At 37.9% G+C, this 27,636-nt stretch overlaps 1 protein-coding gene across 1 annotated transcript in view; it reads left to right on the top strand.

Moving 5' to 3' along the window:
• Positions 1-27,636, top strand: part of Wnt6 (Wnt oncogene analog 6) — a 43,454-nt gene that overhangs the window by 8,844 nt on the left and 6,974 nt on the right. The window contains exon 2 of the mRNA XM_089740490.1: positions 18,651-18,871. Within this exon, the coding sequence (XP_089596616.1) occupies positions 18,651-18,871 (221 nt within the window). The remainder of the gene's footprint in view (positions 1-18,650; positions 18,872-27,636) is intronic.

Raw genomic sequence — 27,636 nt, 5'->3', positions numbered from 1 at the left:
TATGGATGAACTCTACTCCGGTGACGGGCGGTTCGATGGTAAAAACGAGATGATGGTATCATCTCGGACAATTCCTCACTAGAGATAGAGCGGTTTGTCTGTCACCCTGCCTATTTTTGCCGTAAAGCGGTAATGCGTTTCGGTTTGATCACGTCTCAGGTGGGTCGCTGCATTTAAATACGTTGTCGGTATGTCTATGGATCCGCTAACCTTAACTTCAGCCGGTTTGTAAGCTCGTTCACTCATATAAGTAAGAAAGATTTCTATATATTTGCGGGCTCCCGTCTTTGTACAGAACTTAAAATATGCTTTGACTAATTATAGAAATTTAATTATCTCGAATCACCTTTAACGAAGGTCCTTCGTCTTTTGCGACGGTCTCCAAAAAACAGAACGTTACGTCAGCATCTATCATTATAAGACTTCTCGTTTAAAATAGCTCCGATACCATGATATCTTTAAGTACTCAGTACGCAATAACTGGTATTGCGTACTGAGTATTTACAGTTCCTTTCAAACGAATGTAGTATAGTTCCTTTCAAACGAATATATTATGCGAGTTTCCGAATGCAGATGAACATTAAATGTCGTCGCGGACATTAAGAATTCGCTAATTAATTAAATTAACATAATTGTATCGATGCAATAAGCCCTAAATGATTGCACGTTGATAAGAATACCGGTAAGCCGGTTTAGTAATTGGCAAAGATTAAGATCCAAAGCGTATTTTTGGGGCGAAACATTTTAACTTAACAATATCGATATGTCTCAAATGTTTTTGTGATATTCTGTATTTTAATTGATTATTTTCTTTAGTTATGTGCGAAGATGGGTGAATGAACTTATGGCCTACTTTATGTTAAGTGATTACCGAGAAAATAAAGCTTATATCGCTAATGCCGTGCTTCAACTTTAGGTCAAAAATTGTGTTAATAAACGTCTATGTTATCTTTCAAACCGAATTGCATGGTAGCTTCATGGCAGAGATAATATGAGGGTATATATCTATCCTTTTGGGGTTTACCTTATCCTACCATTGAATTAACCAACATCTTTTAATGGAGTTTTGGGTTGCAGTAAAATTTCTCGCAGTTTTGACGGATCGTAGCTTCAGGTGTGAATAATTTTAATTATCAATATCCTATTAGGTGCGGCGTATCTATTAAGTAAGTAAGTTGTCAACTTCGCACATGGACATCATCAAAGCCAGCCCAGCAAAAACTTTGAATACTGTTGAGGACTCTTCTCAAACCGCGTTTGATGAAAAGACACGTCATAGCGTTCGGGAAATGTTGCGGAGGGGAATTCATTCCATAGCCGGATGGTACGTGTCAAAAAATATCTCTGCAAACGGACTGTCGATGAACGCAACGGTTCAAATGGTATGAATGACCTCTGCTAAAAAAAAGGAAGTAATAGTTTCATATCGATACAATTACTGGTGGTAGGACCTCATGTGAGTCCGCACGAGTAGGTACCACCACCCCGCCAATTTCTGGCGTGAAGCAGTAACGCGTTTCGGCTTGAAGGGTGGGGCAGCCGTTGTAACTGTACTGATACCTTACAACTTATATCTCAAGGTGGGTGGTGCATTTACGTTGTGGATGTCTATGGGCTCCAGTAACCACTTAACACCAGGTGGACTGTGAGCTCGTCCACCCATCTAAGCAATAAAAAAAATCGTTAAACTTCTCCTGTGTGTTTGAGTGGGGATTCTCTATCCCGTTCTCGCAAATCTCCTTCACATCTGCTCTTGTATTTGTCAAAATGTTGTATCCTCTATTTATCGTGAATTTTAACCGTTTCTTTTATTTTTGAAGTAGCCTTAAAAAATTCGTTTTCGTAAAAAAAAAACTCGTCGAAAATGTCTATCTGCTATTCGAATGTTGTAATTTAAAAAAGAAATCATGTCGTTACACATGACATGTTTAGGTTTTATTATGATTCCATTATATTCTGACAAAATAGTATCTCGTTAATGGATAGTTGACTTTGATTCAACATCTCGAATGATTTACGATGCAATTAATTTATTTACTTCACATTCAGTTACTGAATACATTATTTTGTTAAGCGGAAGACTCGTGCTAATATTGAGAATTGGTTTTTTTAAATCGTTTTCATATTTTATGATACCATTTCTTACAACGCAAAAATTATTTTTATTAATCGGGTGAATAGACTGTGGATAGATGTAAGCTCAGTGAAATCGCAATTGTAATATATTTTATATGTATTATACATTGTTTTTTTCTGGATTTGAGACTTTGATGGTGCTCTTTCTCGACCTGGGTCCCTAAAGAAGCTTTTGCAGATTTACCAGGACGGATAGGAAAACTCTAAGGCTCAGCTGAGGGTTGGTATCACCTCCTCCGCAATAGGCCTATTAACTCAATGACAGCTGTTTCGATAACTCTTCGATTAGTTCGACAAGCCTGAGTGTTATGGATTTGTTCAATCATCAGAATGTGTATATGACGTCACTGGTGGCTGATGTGCGATCCGGTTCAGGGTGTAAATCTTTTTGCCTCCTTATCAGGTGGGTTTTCGTGTTAATCATGAAAGTCAGTCCTGACATATAATAGTAACAAAAAAAGAACTGTCTCTTAGGACTCATATAGAGGTCATAACCTAACCACGTCATACTTCGAAAGCACCGGGTGTATAGCTTTGTCTAGTTAAACACAAAACTAAGAACAATACCTGAATAAATGTTTAGTTATGAAATGTTTTCTTTTTCTTACATTTAAAAATATTTTTTTCTTGAAGCTTTTTTAAAATCTTCGTCGTATTAAGAGAGATTCTCTTGAAAAAATAATTTGAGCGGCAAAATGTGATAATTACCGGAAAGTAAGTTATTATCACACGATTTAATTACAAATATGTTTTTTCTCGTATTTAATTTTGATGTGCACAATTATTATGCTAAAGCGAAAAGGTAACTGCTATGCACTAATCATCAACAGTCACTTGCTGTGATTACTATCGTTCTAAATAACTCAATAAATACATCTTCTTGCTCTTGACGAGTAGAAGAGATCACGGGCTACTTGGTATTAACAAGACACCAGGTCACAAGAACCACAGACCAAAGAGTATTTTAATAATTTAATTTTTTAATGGTGGTAGGACCTCTTGTGATTCCGCGCGGGTAGGTACCACCACCGCGCCTATTTCTGCCGTGAAGCAGTAATGCGTTTCGGTTTGAAGGGCGGGGCAGCTGTTGTAACTATATTCACTTCGATAAAGCGGCACGACACGAGAACCCTCTCATCGTGGCCGCCGGTAACTACATTCCCGATCCTGCGGACAGAATGGAAAGCAGTCGACGTCGCCCAAAACACGTCATCTCGGATCCTCCCGATCCACTAACGGTGCTTTTAGGTACTTCAAGCACCGGTCACCGTTCTCGTCGAACCCGTCGCCTACGACGAAGGGTTCGACGAGTAAATTAACTCTCAGACACAGCCCACTGAGTTTCTCGCCGGATCTTCTCAGTGGTTCGCGTTTCCGATCCGGTGGTAGATTCTGCGAAGCACGGCTCTTGCTAGGGTTCGTGTTAGCAACATCGTCAGGTTGAGCCCCGTGAGCTCACCTACTAAAGTTAGGGTTACGCTGACATAGCCTCTCAAAGCTATCAGCTTAGGTAGGAAAAAAAAAAAAAAAAAGTAACTATACTTGAGACCTTAGAACTTATAATTCAAGGTAGGTGGCGCATTTATGTCGTAGATGTCTATAGGCTACAGTAACCACTTAACACCAGGTGGGCTGTGAGTTCGTCCACCCATAATAATAGTAGTAAGCAGAATTTTGAGCTCACATGTCGTGGTCTTCCAACCTGCCTGTGTCTGTCACGAAGCAGTAATGTGTTTCAAGTGTGTCAGGGACAATAATTTCAATTGAAATTTCGAGCTCACGTCTCAAGGTAGAAGGTATTTACATTGTGGTACTTAAGGACTCCAAATAGATGGATTGTGAGTCTGCCTATAGATATGAAAACCTATATACCATTATGAAAATTAAGCTTTTTAATACAACAAAACAATAACTGTTCCTTAATGAAACGACTATAGAAGAGGTAATATCCGTTTTTGTAACTGTTAGTACACAGTCACAACACTAGGATTCCGGTTCAGTCAATGACGACTATATAACTTGATGGATACGATTCACCACTATTAGGGATGTGCGGATATCAAGCTATTTGTTGCGCTATTTTATCCGGAATAGGAAAAGAAACAAAGTATTTCGTAAGTACTACAAAATAGAAGAATATTATAAAAAAAAGAACGTAGGTATGGCAATTAAATTGATGAATAAATTCAATATTGGTTTTAAGTTATTAAATTAATATAAATTAAGTAGTAGAAGACAATAGAAATGTTGAGGCAATATTAATTTAGTTGCAATCAAATACGTATTATTTAAACACGTTAAACAAAATAAAAAGCACAAGAGCAACACACACACACAAATTTTCAAAAAATTACAAGTAAATATATTTGATGTTTGTAATAAATATATTTATGCACATACATACCGTCTTAATTGATTGTATTGTATTGAGATTAATATCGATTCATTTAATTTTATTAGTGGCTGGTTTTCTAATTTGGGTGAACAGCTTAAATTTAAAAAAAATCGTGGGCAGTAATGACTTATTTTGACACCCATTACGTCGAAACAGTCTACGTTGTTTTAAAAGTGTTACAATTTTTTTTTTAATTCATGTGAGTGACTGTCATTACGTCACCATTTCGGATTTTTTTTTTCATTTAAAAAAAAAAATGTTTTGCGGATAATTTGGACGTTTTAAATTAAAAATATCGCCAGCCCTATTGCCCATCATTTAATTGGGAAAACACATCCGTGTACAAATAATTGGTACGAACATGAATTTCGAGATTCAACTACATCTCCGCCAAGTCGATGAAGTTGATTTGTTTATGATACCGCATGTTAGCGTTGTTAGTAGTAATAAGATTCGAACTCATTGTGAAATGTAACACTTTTTTTTTCGAACGAAATGTTTACGATACCAGAATGAACTCTGTTGAACTTTTCTGTGCCAGACTTACCGTGAAATGTGCGGTCTGACATTAACATTACCATTAATTACTGCTAGAGCTTATTATTTCGGCTATAAGCTAAGGAGGCGAGGTGACGTGAAGCTTTGAAATGTCAAAGCATTTGTCACACCGAGAATTATAGTCGCCACTGATCTTTCGTTGTATAAAATTTAATAGATATTATAAATCATCAAGTATTTTATGTTTAATATTTATGACACTGGTTTGTTAAGCACAAAAATTTGCATTACCTCCTCCTAGGACTCATTGCTCGTCTTTATACAATTTAGATTCACTGTATTCCAATTTTAATTTTGAAAATAGCGCGTTTAAGACTTCAGAGCACTAAATAGAGCATAAATAAAACCTTTTTTCTTTTCTATATTGATTTATTCTATTGTAAATCTTTACGCATAGCAACATTGATACCGTATCTCCAAAACTGGTTAGTCTATCCACGTTAAAGAGTATGACGCAGAATACACAAATTATGATGTTAAGCAGATCGAATCTCAACACGCGAGAGTTTAGTTTTAATTGGCATTTTGTTTATTATTTAACTTTCAATCACTTTCAATAACAATTGCGTGATCTCTTAGTTCAACGCGATTTTCAGACAAATCCATTGGAGCTTTTTTCCAATGAACTCTCGTTACGTAATGTTTTAATGATGAATTAATCTACGCCTCTGCAGGTGATACCGGAAGCTTGATTTGTTAGTATTGTATTTAAAAAAAACCAGTAATGCTTACTATCTGAAATGTATTAATAAAATCATGTTTTGCTTATAAGCGCATAAGATTTTATTGAACAAATTTTCTGCTCCAAAAATTACCGGCTGCTACCTGTGGCTTCGCTGAGGTGGTCATGGAAATCTGGCGGTGTTTGAGAAAGTAGCCTATTTCACCGATCTGACCTAACACTATCATTTTAAAGTCATGTTAATCCGTTGTTTCGTTTCTACTACTATGCCCGAGAATCTCTTAAAAAGGTAACTCTAATATTTTTAGCATGAAAGGGTGGATTACTCCACAGGTATTGTAGTTAGTGAGTAGAGGGACACAAACTTGAATACCGCCACCCGCCTTGAGACATGAGGTTGAATTCACAATTACCAGCCGTCCTCCTTTTCATAACTGCCTTCTAAATCATCAGGTAATTGGTTGAAATCAAATACAGAATATCACAGGATTGCTTATTATTTCACAGAGGTTTTGATATCAAGCATCTACACAGTAAATAAAAATGTGTTTACGAGTGTTGCATTATTTATTACTCACACTAAAAGGGCACTTAATACCTTTATCAGGAAAGAGTTTAATACGTTTGTCATATGTCTTAAAATTTGTACATACACATATTAAGTACCTATGATATATTCATAATTTTGAAGGGTTACGTTGTTAGTATCGTACATATGTTTATAAATTTTATTAAAGTCACTGTAATCACCGTCATCAGTTTTAGTTTCACATGACCATCGTTTCGAAGTAGTAAAATTGGATGACCTTATACCACAAATGTTCAAGCCTCTAAGTGCAATTTTGTATTTTAAAACATTAATATAAAAAGAAAAAAATAATTCACGGTCTTTAAAAATTAAAATAGCTACCCGATATTTAGTAGCTAATACATATGAATATAGATTTGCCTCTTAGTTTCAATGAAACATATTAATTTTGTTGCATAAATTACCAGACGAGGATAATTGCAATCAAATCACATCATATAAATAAGAACATAATACGTGTTTGCTTTAAGGCTGATATGAAAAGAATGATCGTAAGTACTACCGGTTTCCAAGTTAGTAATGAATGAAGAAATATAGGTAAAGACTACTACTGTTAAGAATGGTGAAGAAATAAAAAGAAATATGTGTGTGTGTGTGCAAGTCACACACGGTAGAAGTGAAACTTTTAAAAAATAAGAATAATCGCAAGGGTCAACCACTCCGCAGTCTCACCCTGAGGGAACCGCCTGCATGATCACGGTATCCCTACGCCAGGTAAGTAGGATTTAGCAAGAGAAATACGAGAACGTCTATCAACTGTGTAACATATCGTCACCGCGATTTAGGAATTGTTGAATTTACGTGCAGCGACATGTGTTGATAACAAACTAAATAGAAATAAAAGTATCTCAGGGCGCTCCGAGAGTCACAACATCACGGCGTCAAAAACACACTGAACTAGTCGGGGACGCGAGACCGTGTGGAGCGCTTCGTGATTTGTCGGCGCCGCTCGAAGCCGCATCGGCAAGCCAATCGCGGCACACTTCTTTTTTCGTTTCGTTTCAGTTCGTTTCATCGAGTTTGAAATCACAACGATTCTAAAGAAGTTTCACTTCAAAAGGTATCATCGCATACCGGGAAGACAATAAGCGTGCAAGATCATCTAGCTCTCAATCATACAAAAATAGAATTATAATGTTTTTTACGAACAAAAAAAAAAATGTTTAATTTGACCCGTGTGGCATAGTTCCAACCATTTAGCACCGCGCCGTGAGTAGAGCGATGCCCCGTCTCCGCGCGCGACCGCCCGCACCATGTTTGCGGTGCGCTTAGCGACGCACCGCTAACTGCATGTCGCTCTGTCATAGAATATTTAATAAAATAGAACTCGACTAGTTTTACTGCCTCAATTTTGAATGTAGAATTTTCATATGGCTTCAGTGACTGTTGTAATCACTTGCAAGATAGCCGTAGGAGTATCGTAGTTCTTAAGGAATGCTTATCTCCATGATGACCTGGACTTTGAATCAATCAGTAAGTAAATACAGTCGGCCTCAACTTTGAGAAATCGGCACGACACGAAAACCTTCTTATCGTGGCCGCCGGAAATTACTTACCCTATCCTGTGGACTGAATGGTAAACAGTCAACGTCGCCCTAAACACGTCATTACGGGTCCTCCCGATTCATTAACAGTGCTTTTAGGTACCTCAAGCACCGGTCACCGTCCTCGCCAAGCCTGTCGCTTGCGACGAATGGCTCGGCGAGTAAATTAACCTACAGACACAGCCCACTGAGCAGCCCACTGAGTTTCTCACCGGATCTTCTCAGTGGGTCGCGTTTCCAATCCGGTAGTAGATTCTGCGAAGCACTGCTGTTGCTAGGACCAGTGTTAGCAACACCTCCGGTTCAACCCCGAGAGCTCACCTACACGCTAGGGTAACGTTGATATAACCTGTCAAGGCTATCAGCATATGTAAGAAAAAAAGTAATCACTTGCGCAATTTAACCATTTATTACTATGAGTTTGTATAAGCTCCTTGAACGACTACTTAACTTTTTAGATAAGGTGCTAAACTTTATTAAAGTACTGTATTATTTTTATGGCCTGCACATTTTAAGCGTTCAGTTTTTTTGAACAGTAGTTTGTGCCGTTCACGGTGTGATGCTTAGGAGCTCTAGTATCCAGTTATAATCAGCTTGGTCTTAAGATTATCATTTGGGGCAGCAATTCCCAATCTGTAATACGTGTGCCGGTGTGGGCACGCGAGGTCCATTGGGGACACATGAAAATTATATTAATAATAGCGGAAATACTAAGTTAAAACAGTTAACTACTAGTTGTGGTTTAAATTAACTTTATAATTAATAACTCACATAATAGTAACCAACCAAACGATAGACCTTAAGAGAAATGAGACTTTTTAGAAATAGGTATGGACTTATTAATGAAGGGATACTTATAAAGTAAAGAAAATTAAAAAAAAGGTTGGGAAGCACTGTTAAAAGGCAATCAAAAATAAATACGAACGATTTAGGGGCAACTTATATATTTAATTTTATTCCCGAACGAAATCCTCATTACCATATTATCACTAGAGACCATGCTTATAAATCTTTCTGTATCACATTTAAAAGAGTTAAATCGCCTGTTTCCGAAATAGGACCTCCGGAAACCTTTTAAAGGTGTTTATAAAACACAATGAATTTAAGCATGAATAAAATAAGGAATCGATTTATTTATTTTTTCAAAATCTCAAATTGATCGTAAGGATCATGTCCACATTATATTTTTTAAATGAAGAAATGTTTATGCTATATACATATTCATAAACTAAACTTGCGAAGAATACTTAATGTCATCTGATTCCGCGAGTGTCACTTCTGTTTCGACATTCACTCTATGAACCAGCAACGACGCACAAACTGAGCGTCATTGTATGTAGAGCTTCACCAATTATCGCATGCCGCTGCCGGAGGAAATGAAACAGTGGCTCTGAAACGATGCCAGAAAAGTCACGATTTCTATAAAATCATTATGCAAATAAAATATCATTTTCGTGAAATCATCTGAACGTAGTGCTTAAGTAAAAGGCAAATGCGACATTTTTTTTTATTGCTTAGATGGGTGGAGGAGCTCGCGGCCTGGTGTTACGTGGTTACCAGAGCTGGTTGACATCTACAACGTAAATCACCCACCTTGAGATATAAGTTCTAAGGTCTTAACAACGGCTGCCCCACACTTCAAACCGAAACGAATTACTGCTTCACGGTAGAAATAAGCAGGGTGGTGATACCTACCCGTGCGGACTCACAAGACGTCCCACCACCAGTACGCTTGACCAACGAATCATGAATTTTAAAACAATAATTTAACTATCCTATTTTCAAACCTATCCTATTTAGTAGCAACACGTATTGTTTTTCACTTTGCAATAACTATGCTATTAATATAAACTATAAATCTTATGTAGCCTTCTCTCGGAAATAAATGCGACTAAGTACGTAATAAAACTTACATATAACAACAAAGTTCAACTACAAACTTTTCGAGTCTACAACATCAAAGCTTTTAGTACGGTGACAATAAACATTGAAAAGACGCTCAATTTATAAAACGGCCAGGGTAAACTCGGGTATACGAGCGACGAGGCTTTCGAAAGCGTAAAAACCCTTTACAATGCGTACGCGACCATTTCAGACCCAATTTTAACGAGAATGCAAACACAGTTCGGCCGCGCAGTCGCCATGAGCGACCATGATGCGCCCGCTAAAATCTTGCGACAACATACATAAACTTTTAAAAGTGTTTACTCTAATACAGTGTGACAGAGTTATCTAGTCTGAGTTGCGGACTATTGACAAAAGCCAGAACAGCTTTAGTTTTACGCTATGCGTGTACCTTGTCCGATTGGGATAAAGTTTAAAATCGGTCTTTCTGTTGTCCCTTTCTTGTTAGTGGATAGGTAATGGTAATGATGTTTACAGTTAAGTCGTCATATAGTTGCTAATCGCACCGAACTCGCGCGTTAGCGCCTCGCCCGGTGTCCGCAAACATTGTCATTCATTGTCACCCTTGAATGATGAGTAGTCCTTCTTGACTATTTCGAAACATCTACAGGGATGGTATCGGAAATAATTAAGAAACAATATAAGGAGCTATTAATAGTTTATACTCTTCGAGATTCTTTTCTGTTTTTTATTAACGTAATAATAAACGTTGCTGGTTTGTTTGATAAAATATTTTTGTAATGAAATATAATAAAAAAATCTAAATGAATAGTAAACTCTGAAGAGTCCAGTACCGTCTTTATAATCCAAATAATTTCAACTCTCAATTTTTTCTGATCAATTGCATCTTAATAATTGACAAAGGAATAAGATGGAACAAGGATGTAAGATGTCACTGTCTCTAAGAAGGCAGGGAGAATATGCCCAAGCAGAGGGGATCTCCCCGAAGCTCAAGCCGTGCCTCGTGAGGGCACGAGGCGTTACGGTAGGCAGCGGCTTGGCTCTGCCCCCGGCATGAAGTCCATGGGCGACGGTAACCACTCACCACCAGGTGGGCCGTATGCTCGTATGCCTACAAGGGCAATAAAAAAAAAAAAAAAAAAAAGGGGGACACGAGGACCCAGCAAGTATCACCGTCTCTCTCACGCACGCGATTTCCAATAGTCACGTTGTCCAAAACTTTTTATTTATTGTTAAGTTATTGCCGGAACCCATAGACTTCACAGCGTGAATGTCACCATCAACCTTATGAGATAAGGTCTAGATTGCAATGGTATATAACAACGTGTGACTGCGTCGCGACAGAAACAGGCAAGCTAGTGATACACACGACGTGTTGGCTAACAAAACGCTCTACGATGAGTAACTTCGTAAACAAAGCGGGTATAGTTTTATAACAATTTATAATACTGCATTTTGGAGTCCTTTTTATTTTACGATTACGCTTTTAGATTTGAAAAGCGTCTAATTATTTTTTGGATTATTTTTTTCTCAAACATGTGCTTTTCGTGTTTTTGGTATTTTACATTGTCTCGTTTATCTAGTGGGTTTCTGACCTTTGTTACTTTACCGACATCGTGTCGGGGTCAAATTGGGGTCGAGGTCACTTCTTTCTTAAAGATAATATTTGTTAAACGAGTTTAAAGCGTACTTATTCTTTTCTAGTCGTGTTTTCGCTAAGCGAGAAGTCATTCTAATTTGTTTTTTATTTTATTTTGTTTATGTAAGAAATTTAATCCACTTTTTTTCTTTTTTTTTTCTACCTATACTGATAGCGTTGAGAGACTATATCAGCATTACCCTAGCGTATAGATGATGCCGACCGAGAGGACTGGTGGTCGTGGCGCCGACGACCGCCAGTCCGGCGTCCCGAGGGGGAGGGTGATGGGAGAGATGTGCTCCGCACTAAACGCTTCACTTTCCCTCCTTTGCCTTTTCATGAGTTCTGTCTCATGCGAGGTTTGGATGCTGGTTGTTGAGCGCCAGGAGGTTTTAGTCGGTTCAACTCAGACATGCCCCGTCCTCTATCCCCAGTGGAGGGCGGAAGTCCGGCGATATCCACATACCAAAAAAAAAAAATCGTATAGGTGAGCTCTCGGTGCTCAAGCCGGAGGCTTTAATAAACGTCCCTATTCTGTTCCTACAAATATTAAATCAATACTTTCCCAATCCGACAATTCGTTATCAATAATTATTTAGTTTATAGTAAGCGCTAGACCTGTCGGAGCCATTTCGCATATGACGAGACATTCAGTTGCGCTCGTGCCAACTGTTGTTTCAGTTGTTGACATAGGTCATGGTTAGAGGCGGTCGTCTCCTTCGCGGCTCTATCTAATTTAAACTAGAGTCGCGCTATAAAAATAAATCGTTAAATGAATATGCATTTGGTTTTTAAAATGCGTATTGAATTAATACTGTTGCGGTGGTACAGCGTCTTGTTTTTTGTTTATTCGTTATATAAATATGCAGGCTGATTTAATGTCATATTACTTGATTAACTTACTGGATGCATTACTTTGAGGATTGGAACTGAAATGAAAAAAGCTTTGTGCGGTCGATACTGTCTACAGAGGAGGTATCATCAGCTGCTGGCTTTGGACTTTGATTTAACGAATGAACCAAACATGAACGAATTGTGTATTACAAAACTTAGCCTACTAAATATAAACAGTATTCGGCGTGTCTTGAGGTGATTATGTCATTTCTTTTTCGACCTTTAACACGGTATATTAAAAAAATAGACCAAACTATATAATCATCGAAACGTACCTAAATATTATTATTTTTAAATTAAGTATACAGAATCAGTCTCTAATTTGAAAAAATCTATTTAAAGTAAAATCACATTTGAAAATTTGTTAGTTAGAAAAATGAATGAAAATTTCTAAGACTATACTGCAATAATTTCATTATATTTTCTAAATAATTGGTATCTGATATTATTTGTTCCTTTCAATGTTGTGTGTAACATAATAAGGTGATTGTCATTAGTATTACAATTTTATTAATTTGCATGAAAGCTACCGTCGTTCCTTGAGACATGTAAACTTAGTTCTTAACTGATGACCTCTTATAACATTACCATAGTGACCGACTTTAAGGAAACGTAATATATGTATCATCAGTCGACCGGGCCGTGAATCGATTGAGGTCTTTTAGCAATGCTGACTCAGTGAAGTATTGTGTTATCAAGGTAGCCACAGCTACAAAGTTGTAGATAAATGGTGGTAGGACCTCTTGTGAGTCCACGCGATTAAGTACCACCACCCCGCCTATTTCTGCCGTGAAGCAATAATGCGTTTCGGTATGATGGGTGGGGCAGCCGTTGTAACTATACGGATACCTTAGAACTTATATTTCAAGGTGGGTGGTGTTTAGGTTGTAGATGACTATGGGCTGCAGTAACCACTTTACACCAGGTGTGCTGTGTGTGAGCTCGTTCACTCATCTGAGGAAAAAGAAGATAAACTTTTCACATTATTATTGATAAAGGTGTTAAATGAAAAAAAACCAAATAGAACGCGTGAGGTCATTAAAACTTGCCTTTAAAAATGTTTTTAAATATTTTCTTCTAAATGTGTTTGTAGCTGTTAAGGATATAGCCGCTGATGTGTTCAGATACAAGCCAGTCACGTAGAGAATGCCCGACAAATAAAGTCATATAGAGCTTAAGAAATCTTTTTATAAATCTGACACGTTTAGATCAGCTAGCGAATTCGCGAAACTGATCAAAATAACTAGTCTATATATTAATACGTGAAGCAAAAACTTTGTATCCCTTTTTACGAAAATTGCGCGGATGGAGGAGTATGAAATTTTCCACACTTATAGAAAATATAGAGAAGAAGTGCATAATGCTAATATTTTTTTAAATAATGCATAAAAGATACATTAAACCAATAAAGAAAACATTACACACAATAAATACCATGTATTTGACGCACACACGCGTGCATACTATTTATTGTCAAACTTTTGTTCTTGACGTCTGTGGTCAACTTGAGAATAGATTAAATAATAATTGTTTGTCTTTCTTAATATTTTCATAGTGTAGTCTTGGCGAAATTTGTATAAAATACAATCATAATAGTGTACAAACTTACAATTCCAATTAATTATAGACGATTTTCGACTACTGCGGGACCTCTAGTTTATGTAAAAGTACAACTGAACTGACTTAATAACAAAAAGTTATAATTTTTATTTAATTATCACAACATGTGTCCTAAAAGCCAATTTTAATTTAATTTTAACCTAAAAAAGATTTAATGTGAAGCACTTTTAAAGCTAACTCATACTTAGTTTCGAATATGTTAAAATTTTATTAAGATGTATAGTTAAAAGGGATATTTTATTAGCTCAAGACTGATGGGATGTCGCGTCTTTGAGATGTCAGAATAAATATCAGTTATGAGTTGAATAGGATTATAATTTATCAATGTACCCTTCGTTTGGCTTTAAATATCTACAGGATATACATATTTTGTCACAAGTTTATCATTTGATATTTTTGATATTATATTGTACAAAATAATAGCTTAGTAGACTCAATGTTGATAGTAGGAACGCCGACCAAAAGCAGCTGCGATTTTTTGGTGGAATGTGAGTGAAGTTATATCGATTGTTTTTTTAGTTTTTTCAGGTTCGAGTTAGTAACAATTGTGTCTTGTTAACCGTTTAGAATCTGTGTGAGTGCATAAATTTTCACTATGTTAATGGTACATCATTTCATGTCATCTCGTCTCTGTGTAGAGTACTTTACTATTCTAGAGTTCACTTACAAGTACGCATTTTTTATTTTCTCTGCCCTAATATATTTTTTTAGGCCAATTCCCTAACCATTTCGGTAATTTAAAGTAATCTTAAATATTACCTGAAACAATTCTCTGCGTACCAACGCCAATTCTTTGAGCATTGGCTCATTTGTGACGGATATTAATTAACATACCCAAAAAAGAAGAAAAAAACTATTGTTTATTAATCATGTTTTTCTATTATTAAATAACAAATCAGACTCGCTTAGTATATATGATAAATTACTTACCACAGGCTACTGAGGTCTTACAGTGAAAACAATGTGTCTGCTTTTAAAATGTTTCACTCCTTCAGGGCTTTTTTTCTCCTAATTATGCTGATAGCCTTGAGAGGCTATTTCAGCTTCGCCTTGACGTGTAGGTGAGCTCACGGTGCTCAAACCGGGAGTGTTGCTAACACTGGCCCTAGCAAGAGCAGTGCTTCGCATAGTCTACCACCGGACCGGAAAGCAGGAATCGCGACCAACTGAGAAGATCCGGCGAGAAACTCAGTGTCTATAGGATTCTTGGGTACTCGTCTACCTATTCCATCAACCGATCCCTGCGTGCTTACAAAGTGATATACTGTTAGTAGTTTAAAAAAAAAAAACTAAAATTAATTCGGCTTAGGTACAAATTTACTTTTTTAAATTTGGAGCCCGATTTTGCTACGAATTTAGGCAGGTTAGGTATTAGGTTATTTAGGCTTAATCCTCTCGATTCATTAACGGGCATTAACGGTCCTTTTAGGTACGTCAAGCACCGGTCACCGTCCTCGCCGAACCCGTCGCTTGCGATGAAGGGCTCGACGAGCGAATTAACCCACAGACACAGCCCACTGAGTTTCTCGTTTCTCTTCTCAGTGGGTCGCGTTTCCGATCCGGAGGCAGATTTTGCGAAGCACTGCTCTTGCTAGGGCCAGTGTTAGCAACACTAGGTACCGGTGTGAGCCCCGTGAGCTCACCTACTCGCCCGGTTACGCTGACATAGTCTCTCTAGGCTATCAGCTTAGGTAGGAAAGAAAAAAAACCTATGGTTTTACTCGTTACAGGAATACGCCGGGTGTTAGACTCTACAGAGGTTACGAAACTATCAATTTCACCCACTTATATTGAACATTCGTCACGTTTTCTTAGTATTCTAATCTTCATTAAAATCACTTCCTCTCACTGTTGAGCTGCGTCTCTCACACCAGATGCTGCTTTGAAGAATAATTAATTGACATACAACTTATCACGGATAATTTATACGTCTGGATACGTAGAGGTGTGTCGCCATCTTGGCAGTAGTCCACCGGAAAGCGGCCAATTCAAAAATCAACTCAAACATGACGTAATAAGATCTGCTTTTCATTGAAAGAACTTAACAGTTCGCTTCGATGGTTGGTTAGCGAGAAACACCTAAACACTGGCCAAAATAAATGTGAAACCGTTCTGTGACGTATTTCACAATATTCACCCGTTGATGTTTGACAAATACATTCGGATCGCGAATATATCGAACAAATATACTAAAATAGGCTGCGACTATAGTTAGAACGTGCTAAAATCTATGAAAAGACGTATTAATTTGTACGTACCAATCCCGCCCACGTTCGGATACCTCGAGTTTCTTTAGACTCATATTCCGTTAATTTATTGTAATGAAGTTGTAATGGTGAAATACAAACGGCTTAAACAGAAAAATAAACAAAACGGATACCATTTGCCGTGCATTCGGTGATTTATAGCTGGTTTTTTTTTTCTGTAGTTCTAATACTATTAATATGATATTCAGTCGTCCTGTTCGTGTGTGTGAATGCTTTGTGATAAAGGTCAACATTCTCGACAAAGAAAAAAACATAGGAGACAGAACTCGTAAAACAAAAAATGTTTATAGGGTTTCCTATCATTGCGAATTCTCAGTTCATTCATAAGATTGTTTCGAGGCGGTTCTAAGGAGGCTCGGAGTCGACTCATTACAAAAGCTTACATTAGTTGAATCAATCGAGTCGCGAGTGACGGTTGAATGCGTTCGACTTGTCACCCAGCGACGTCTGTCCTCGGCGCGTTTGGACTTTCGACCACAATTTATGGACACGCTGGAGCATTTTCACTTGAACAAATACACATTTATCTCATTAGTTTAGGTTTTTTTTTAAAGTTATTTCACAATTCACAAACGCATTCTCTTTCAGATTCTAAATTACAATCGACAATCTTTTAAATTACGAATTAGAATCACAAATGTACAATCGAGAATGTATGCTGCAAATTTTCATGGGCCATAGCAATCTAGAATGTTATGAAACGCGTTAAACGTAATGTAAACATCGCGTACCAATCTGCGGGGTTAATAAAATCATTCCGATGTTGTAAAGTTGTAATTCAGGGGAGCTGCTCCGCCGTAACTCACCCGCTCCTCGACATTAACTGTTGTATTCGAATTTTTTAACGTTGTAGTTAAAACCCGAAGGTCGTTTCGTAGTTTTAGTTTGAATACATGAATTATTTTCGTATACCTGGAGAGCTCTGTTCGGTTAGTCATGCAGGAGGCAACTTGTTTTCTCGATCATAAAAATTGTAAAGTCGTTAAATCTTTGTTGATATCTGAAGAACAGGAACACTCAATCATCTTTTCCTCGCATCGTATTTCATTAAATTTAAAAGGTAATAGAAGCGCTCGTCCAAACACGTCTGCGCTGATCGGTCATTTGGAATACTGCTGTTTAGCTAAAAGATACTCGTTAAAATTTTGGCTGTAAAAACGTGCGCGCAAAACACACGTGAGCGACGCCTTGTTTATTAATAGGCAAATTTATCCGACGTTCAGAATTAACGTAAATAGTCCTAGTTAAAAACTGCAGAATGCCGTGGGACTGTGTGAATTTAATTCGTTAACAAACATTCCCTGTAAACTAGGCTGGGTCAAACATTACAAATACGTTGGCAAGGGATGCGAACGAATGATTTCAACTGAATCGACAACTGATACAAATAATCAAAGATACGGTTTGATAAACACGGTCAATAAACAGCCTTCGATTAGACAAATGAAGATCGATCGAATCTCGAAACTGAGACACGTTCGACGTATCGTTTAACTGGAAATTAATTCAGATAATAGAGCTTTATAAATCATTTCAAAACAGTGTTGAAGTGAATCAATCGGAGAGACCCGGTTCTCGGAACGTATTCTGCAGACGCGTCTAAATCTGTTCGAACTAGCTTTGCACTCGATTGTCTGACAATGAACTCTTATCGAGTAAACAATCGATCAATCGCCGCGACCTGGCGATGTGCTGTCGACGGGCACCATGCAACATCGTAAATCGATACTTGTATAGAAGTACAACACTACCGATGTTGTGTCAGTACGATTTTATGACAGTTACATTACGAAATCTCGAATGCGAATGAATCGATCTATTTTAAATTCTCAATCAAATCGATTGTTTCGTATAACCTAACCTAAAAAGACCTAAACTAACCTAAAAAGAGGTTAATGAAAAATATTTTGTATTTCATTGTCACGGACTAATTTTTGGTTGAATAAAATGTTTAATGAATTATTCTACTTAGCGTGATTCAAGAAGTATTTGGTAAAACATTTGATTTTAATACGCTTTTATTAACTTCAGACGTATGTATGTTAGTATGTAACGGAATCTTTGAACATGATTTTGACCCCCTTAAAAACGTCGGATTAACTAAAAATTTGCTATACTTATTAAGAACCGATGACAATTAAATATAAAAAAATAATTGAAACAATAGAAATTCAACTAAAAAACGAGAAAAAAAATAGTTTAAAAACACAAACAAAATGCATGGTATCAGTAGTTATAAATATTTTATGAACAGATATGAGTATCCTATTTTCATAATATCCTGAAAAGCACCCCACGCTTTTTTTACAGTAAAATCATTTTTATCTTACACTATTTTTAATTCAAATTTATTAAAATTTATTGTCTATTTTTTAATTGGATTTTCTATAAAAGTGTATTTTGTTAGTTTTTTTAATCTATTATTGTTTATGTTTTACTAAAACGCGTTTTTCGCTGCAGGGCGTCCGGTAGCGCTGTGATCCTGGATCCTCGCATGGTGTGCAAGAAAAATCGTAGGACACGAGGTAGACTGGCTCAGATCTGCAGGAATGAAACCGGCTTGGTGAAGGAGATCACTAAGGGCGTGACCTTGGGAGCCACCGAGTGCGCCCATCAGTTCAGGAGCCGCCGCTGGAATTGTACTACGCAGAGGCGGAGCATGAGGAAAATATTAATGAGAGGTAGATTTTTTTGCCATAAATAGGCATAGGAATGTGGACGACATGTCCTTCTTCAAACGAGGCTTGCGGAGAGTACTTAATGGTAGGTAGCGGCTTGGCTCTGCCCCTGGCATTGGCGACGGTGACCACTTACCATCAGGTGGGCCGTATGCTCGTCTGCCTACAAAGGCAATAAAAAAAGGTATTTTTTTTGCTATAAATAGGCATAAGAATGTGGGCGACATGTCCTTCTTCAAACGAGGCTTGCGGAGAGTACATAATGGTAGGCAGCGGCTTGACTCTGCCCCTGGCATTGCTGACGCCCATGAGCGACGGTGACCTCTTACCATCAGGTGGGCCGTATGCTCGTCTGCCTATACAGGCAATAAAAAAAAAGGAAAACACCACCTAGCCGAATATAAACGTGCGCCTTAACACAATAAGCCGAAGTTCCAATTTCCTTTATTCTTTTCTTGAATGATAATGGACACGCGATTGCTTCGCGGTAAACGTATATTGAATTATGATAAACTAGAGGTCCCGCAGTAGTCGAAATTCGACTATAATTCATTGGAATTGTAAGTTTGTACACTATTATGATTGTATTGTATACTTCTATAATGACAAATTTCGCCAAGACTACACTATAAAAAATATTAACAAAGGCAAACAATATTAAATTTAATCTATTCTCAATTTGACAACAGACGCCAAGAACAAAAGTTTGACAATAAATGGTATGCATGCGTGTGTGCGTCAAATACATGGTATGTAGTGTGTGTAATGTTTTCTTTATTGATTTAATGTATCTTTTATGCAATAATTAAAAAAAAAATTAGCATTGTGCACTTCTTCTCTATATTCTCTTTAAGTGTGGAAAATTTCATACTCCTCCGTCCGCGCATTTTTCGTAAAAAGGGATACAAAGTTTTTGCTTCACGTATTAATATATAGAAGATACAGTTACAGGCTTTGAACATGCTTAGGCAATTCAGCAAATCTTCATACTTTAGCTCCAACTAATTTGATGGCTTAGGCCAGCATTATTATTAGAACATGTAAATTTTAAAAATTCCAAACGTAGATGCTCTAAGTTCTACAAGTCAACACTTAATCAAATTTCCTCGTGAAGTGTATTAAAATTGTATGATAGTACATTCAAGGCTACACATTGTTGCAGAGAATGGCCATTCTTCAAATCCCGGTCATATATAATTAAAACAAAAATCTAAATGCAGCAATATATCACGGGACGTCAATTAAAGCCCATTAAAACCCAATACACAATAAGTTGGGAGCGAGTTTTATTATCTGCGAACCATTAGCTCAGTGAATCACAACATTTATTGAAACGTGAATTCTATTTACGATCCTTCGACACAAGCGTTCGACAATCAATAGAAATTTTATCGAAACAACCGCGATGAGTTCATCAACATTTAAGATACAGTAAAATGCGGGATCAGGTCTGCTACCTGCTGCCTTTATTAGTTGTCGTACAAAAGAATGCAAAACGTGTTAAATCGCACAGATCGGTATCGGGACCTAATTCGATTAGACCGACAGAGTTGATTTTATGCGAGCCCTCGTTTATCTAAATGCACACGTTTAGGGATGTCTAATTTATCGATAATAATAATTTGATATTGATAAAACATCACAATATGCGTTAAAAAAATTACCTACTATGTACTTTTTTATAGCTTAGTTGGGTGGACGAGCTCACAGCCCACCTGGTGTTAAGTGGTTACTGGAGCCCATAGACATCTACAACGTAAATTCGCCATCCAACTTGAGATATAAGTTCCAAGGTCTCAAGTATAGTTACAGCCCCACCCTTCAAACCGAAACGCATTACTTCTTCACGGCAGAAATAGGCAGGGTGGTGGTAGCTACCCGCGTGGACTCACAAGAGCTCCAACCACCAGTAATGTAGTACTTCTATTAGTTTGATGGTAATTACTAAACAAACCTCGCATCCGTGGCTGGAATAAAAAAAAAAACATTCAACGTTCGATCTCTTCATAAATATGACATTGCGCAATTAATAAATAATTAAGTGTTCATTATTATGAAGGCTATGAAATTTGATTTACGTCAGTTTTTTATTAGCCTCGATCGTGCTTATGAATGTATGAAGGTTCGAAATGAAATGCCATTACAATAATTCAACACCTACACTCGATATCGACATAGGGCCAGCACTACGAGCCGATCATTCGTCGACTCCGAGCATTCATTACGGATTCATTAGCGTAAATTAAGTGGTATTTGTCAAAATTTCGTGAGCACACAAAATATTTATGAACCGAACCACCCCGGGGTATTTGGAGCATTCCTCAATAACTCATTCGCGACCGTGCCCACACCTTTTTGGGAGCGGACTTTATAAAAAAAATAAAAAATAAACCCATTTATTACATGTATACACCTATAAAATATACTGTCGGAAATTACAAGTCAGCGTTTATTTTTATGACTTAAGTTTGGCATCGACAGCCGTTTTGCTAATGTAAAAATACATTAATTATGTATTTTATTAGTGGGTATGATAGCTTAATTTGAGGCTTTGTTTTGTTCTTGATCCCCATTTGGCAAAATAACATCGCATCATCGTTTTATTTCTTTAGTTTATACTTTAAGGATTAAAATACATTTTCGAGATAAGTATGTCGTCTTAATACCAATTTAATTATTTAAGTTGATTGCGTGCGTAGGCGGTGGGGTCCTTCGGAAGGGAGAAGGAAAAAGAGGTACGGTCAACAAATTAGGTTAAAAGGCTATAAATTGATGCGAACGGCAGTGGGTGGCGCGGCTGAAACGTACGACGAATCTGAATTAGTCCCAGATTTTATCACTTCATGACAAGAAGTAACGAAAAGCATAGGATGTGCTTTTTTTTTTGTAAACGAAATTAGCATTATCGTGATTAGCGTATAGAACCTCTGAGTCTGCTAAGAGACTTAGATGTTTTGTAGCGTATGTTTCATGGGAAGTGTTCTGATTATTTCGAGATGATCCCTCTACATCCTGTTGATCCATTTACGATTCGGTTCTTGAATGAATTCTCATACACGGATTTTCCTGTAACGTGTCCTTCTTCAAGCAATGCTTGTGAAGAATACTCAGCGACGGCTACAAAGCCCATATAAAAAATCAACTTTTTTTTTTTTCTCGTACTTATGCTGATAGCCTTGAGAGGCTATTTCAGCTTCATAACATGTAGGTGAACTCACGGAGCCCAAACCGAAAGTGTTGCTAACATTGGCTCTAGCAAGAGCAGTACTTCGCAGAATCTATCATCGGATCGGAAACCCACTGAGAAGATCCGGCGAGAAACTCAGTGGGCTGTGTCTGTGGGTTAATTCGCTCGTCGAGCCCTTCGTCGCAAGCGACGGGTTCGACAAGAACGGTGACCGGTGCTTGTGGTACCTAAAAGCACCGTTAATGGATCGGGAGGATCCGTAATGACGTGTTAGAAATCAACATTTCCCTATAAAGTTAGTAACGATAAACTTGAATCTACAACCAAGCCACGAATTTGTATTTCGAAACCTTTGATCGAATTAACCAGTTAACAAAAAGTAAACAATATTGTCAAAATATAAACTCTTTTTTTTTTCAATAATCCAAAATTAATTACACATATATATGTATATACAAAAAAAACAGCCTGTATCAATATACATATGGAAAAAAGATCATCGTTAATCGGTCCCTTTCATTAGTAAGTCGGTGCATTCTTCGCTTCGTTTTTTTTTATATGTGTCAAATCTTTATCAACAAAAAAGGACTTTATTCTTATTTAAATTTCTTTATCAGTAACCGTCCGATTACCGGTGAGCTAAATTATATTTCACTTATCCACTTAATGATTTCCATGTGATGTCCGTTCTCTGTGTAATGATTTAATGACACAGAGCGTGTGAAATTTTAATGATGACTACGTACCTCTAAAAAAAAGAACATCAATAATATTATAGTATTTATGTGAAAAAATAATGATGACGACTTCTAAAAAAAGAACATCAATTCATTTAATACAATAAATACGGTATCTCTAAAAATACAGTGATTAAAAAAACTTTTATACAAATGAGTAATAATAGTAATATAATTCTTCAGTTTCAACAGTAAATTAATGTCAATGTTCAATCAAAACAAAGAGGTCCATACGTAAACTTTAAGTGTAACGATATCAAATCGTAAATACCTCGACACCTTATCTGACTAGCGTCGACGGCTAGGTTGATTTTCACTTAAACAAAACAGCCTAATTAAGCTATAAACAAAGCCACAAACACGAACTCCCAAAATATTGGGATCCAAGGCCCTATACTAATCTCGTAGGGCCATTAACTGTCGGCGGGTCGCCGCGAGGAGTCCGCAGAGGCTCGTAAAGATTACCACACGATAACCTGACTACTGGACCCACGAGACCTCACACATGCCCCGAGAGGCGCACATAAATACCCAAGAATGGCTTCATATCGACAAAAAACTCGGCGATAAATTTGGCGCCCCTCAACACGTAAATGTTCTTAATTATAGTGTAACATCCGGGGCGCGCGTCGTATCTAATCTGTATTCTTACGGCCGATGCCCGTCCAGGCTCTGAGATTCGAGAAATCGACACTCATTTATCGATATATATGATTGACTTCGGCAACTCACTGATTCAGCTCATTAAAAAACTCTCGAAACTTGACTTAATTGCTTAATGGAAGCTCGAAGCTGACCCTATTCGAATAATGTGTCAACTGGTACCTATTGAACATCGACACGTGAATTTTAATACACTCGTGTACTGAGCAAATGTAAAGACGTATTAAAACAAAATAAAACGTGTGCCACTCGGAAACGGCCGCGGTAAAGCTATTGCATCTTTTATCAACTTATGCAATTATAATTAGACAATGATAATTTAATATTAAAACAATAATAAAACAAGACCACGCTATAATAAACATTAATAAAAGCAAAACCTTAACTGTCCCCTTCACACTCATAAGCTATACCGCACGAGAGAGAGATGGGCAGACTTTTCATTATGCGCATGACGTCACGCCACGCGCTTATTCACAAACACTAACAAGCGCAACGTGTGAATGTGATGAACGCGAGCTACATGGTAGGCGGAGTGAGGGGTGTTAGGTTTTTTTCGTTACGGAATTTCATGATTCGGTCGCCGCGCTCAAGGCCCGCGATAAAAGCTATGCAATAGCTTAATATCGTGTTAATAAATCCTTGAAATCCACGCTTTATTTTATTATAGTCTTCACGTGTCTGACAAACGATCGCACTGCCCCGTATAAGGAAGAGTTACATATTTATAAGCGCTTTATACAGAACATGTCAGCTCTGCTTGTGTACGGTAGAATAAACAATAGCTCTTGTTATTTGAAAGTCCAAACATCGAGCGAGTTAATCGACATCTCAACCGCCAAAACGTTTTAAAGGTATCGGTATTTTTTTTTTACTTTTACGCATTACACAATCTTTCTGTATTATCAAACCATATAATAAATTTTGTTGTGACGTTGGCTGCTCACTTTTCTACGCACCGGTTTCAAAGTAAAATATTTTACTGGCACCTAATGGAGTTTTTGACTTTGTAAATGTTTCGGAACTAATCAACTTTTTTTGTGTGTTTAATTGAGGAAAATAAAGGAAGTCGTTTTGCGCGGTATTCCACTCGCTTGACCGAATGCGGCGTGTCACATACGAAATTACCGAGCCTGGCAGCATTTTATTATATCTTCAGTTCCACGACAAGAAATACAATTTTAATTGGGTCTAGTTCGTTTCTTGGCTTGACATTAAGTCTTTCGGAATTTACTAATCTCCTTAAGTACTTATGGTATTTACTGGGATTAGGCACGTCTAAGTAACACCATGCCATTTCTGCCGCGAATTTATACATTCAAGTCTGAAAGTAAACTAATATATTGAAATAATCGAACTATCATAAAATTATGGAATCAATGACCCATTGTTTCAAAGTTGGTGGCTTCGCGTTCTAATTACCTACCGTATATCGCTATGTACATCAGCTGGGTGGCTTTTATAACCAAAAACAAAAAAGCTATTCTTGTTTAACATACATAATATAACCCACTTCATAATTGGAATAAATTAAATTTTCTGTGGTGTCATTCTAAAGTTAATTTTGTCGTCAATGAATCGCGTAACTGTTGTAATATTTCCAAATGGACACGTAACGTTACCCTTGTCGTGGCCATCCTTCCACCTTAATTAAGCGTTAAGTAGTAAAACAAAAGCTAACTGCACGACGAGGCCAGTAAAATTTTCCGTTGCACCGATGAATGCATTGACAGAGCTAATTATTCTCATTAAACCGGCACAATCCATTCAAATTAGCCATCGGACGTTGTTGAATAAAGTACTGAGTGAAGTATTGAATGACGCTCGGCCCCTTCCGGTGGGTGGTTGATGTCACAACACGCAAAAGAGCGTCGCGGACTCACGGCACCGCATAATGAACCGCTTACTCGCATTAGCTTAAGAAATTGACAAGTGAACAATAGCGAGCGCGAGGGAAAAACGAACGCGCGAACTACAGAAAGAGCCGGACAGTGTCGTATCGTATTACGAACGTAAAATATCCGGGGCAACGGAATGAGAAACGACCGCTTCGTTTAAATTGTGGGTACCATTTAAAAGGGGCTTGTGGAGAGTAATAAGCGGTAGGCAGCGGCTAGGCTCTGCCCCTGGCATTGTTGAAGTCCATGGGCGACGGTAACCACTCACCATCAGGTGGGCCGTATGCTCGTCTGCCTACAAGGGCAATAAAAAAAATAAAAAATAAAAAACCCTGGTACGGGTTCTCTCGGGCGAGTTCGCGTGCGCTCGGTAGCGTGAGAAAGCCCTTTATTCGGCGTCCGCTGCCCTGGGCTTCGACGTCGATAAATCAGAACCACGCTCGTATATCGGGCACGGGGTCCACAATGGCCCCGCGCTGACATCCCTGACATTGACGCAATTGCTCGCATGCGCCTGCGCTCCAAGTCGACAGCCAACGTTACCGCCACCCTCCCCTCCCCTCTCCCAGCGCACTACCTACGTCGGCCTGTATTTATAGCGCTAAATATTTAAATTAATCAGATGAGATAAAACGTTCGAGTTCGTGGACATTCCGATGCGGTCGTCTCGACATCTCGATGTATTGTCTTTTCGTTCAAGAGGTAAAACTACGTCTCTGGCTATCTTTGTAATGTACGTTATCGGATATTATTATCGGCGTATATCAATGAACTCATCTGTAAATATGTATCATATCATTGCCAATCATCAATACTTAATATTATAAAGAGGAAAGGCTTGATTGTTTGTTTGTATTGATTTTGCTCCGCAACTACTGAACGAATTTAAGAAATTCTTTCACTGTTGGCAAAATACACTATTCCCGAGTGACATAGGCTATATTTATTATATTTTCAAAAAAATTTGGGTTCCTCACTAAAACTCTAATAATTTAACCCAATGTGTAAAAAAAAGTTGTAAATGTAACTGGGCTCCAGTAACCACTTAACATCAGGTGGGCCGTGAGCTCGTCCACCCATCTATGCAATAAAACAAACAAAATGCAGTGTGACGTCACGCCATGCGCTTATTCACAAACACTACACAAGCGCAACGTGTGAATGTGTTGAACGCGAGCTACATGGTAGGCGGAGTGAGGGGTGAAAGGTTTTTTTCGTTACGGAATTTCATGATTTCGGGCTCAAGGCCCGCGTTAAAATCTATGCAATAGCTTAAAAATTACCTAAAATTCTTTACATCGCGTGCGTTACTACCCAAGCGAAGCCGGGACGGGCCGCTAGTAAATAATAAACTCATACTTATCTGTGGCAACATACATAATATGTAGCAATACTAGTTTTATCGAGAGCGTTAAAAACAAAAATTCTGTCGCGTTTATAAATACGAACATCTCACTGATTGCGAACTACTTTCTCGATCCTATCAAACGAGACGCTATCGAAATATAATTACATTGAATTTCCGGGCAATAACACTTTTATGCGTCCTTCTCGTAGTAATTATCGGGCAATCTAAGTTTTAATACGCCATCACGAGTACGATTTAATTAGTGCAATTTGACATATTAAATATCGAATGTATAATACGTTTATTGATATTTTAGTGGCGGAATATATACAAGAGCGGCTCCTTCTTAACGTAAGCGGTAATAAAGGCTGTTATGATCGTTTTACGAGCGGCCCGGAGTCCCAGGACGTAGGTAGCGGGTACGACATACATGTTTACGACCCGGCCCTGTCCGACATACGATACTCGCACGAGGCAATTGTCGCGTGTTTCACTCAACATGAGCAACGAGGACGGACGGACAACGTGGAGGAATTTCGCTGGGACGTCGCGATAGCTGTTAGTTTTCTCCGTCGCGCGAAATCGGATATTTTCCGACAAATCATTCGCGTTGACTAGGATATGTAACGTTTTGATTTACGGCCCTCGTGCGGACAGAACGTCGTTCTTCTTCCGAAATCGAAAGCCGGCAGCGAAAGTTTCTCTCGATAACTTCAACTTGACAAATACGACGCGAATCCCGGACCTAACTAACGTCCGAAACAAACTCTATCGCGAGAGACCGCAATGTAAAACCAACAAAAAGAAACCTACCTTCATTTTGCACGCAATGACAATCTTCGTTATGGTAATAAGTCGTTCTTTTTTAATGAGCATCGTCGATAATACAAAATCATGTGTTTATTAAGCGCACCGGCTGTGTACAGATCGGGCGA

The sequence above is a fragment of the Bombyx mandarina genome, chromosome 04, assembly GCF_030267445.1.
Source record: "Bombyx mandarina strain Sakado chromosome 04, ASM3026744v2".
NCBI classification, from domain to species: Eukaryota; Metazoa; Arthropoda; class Insecta; order Lepidoptera; family Bombycidae; genus Bombyx; species Bombyx mandarina.
This window is presented reverse-complemented; position numbering and strand designations above follow the sequence as displayed.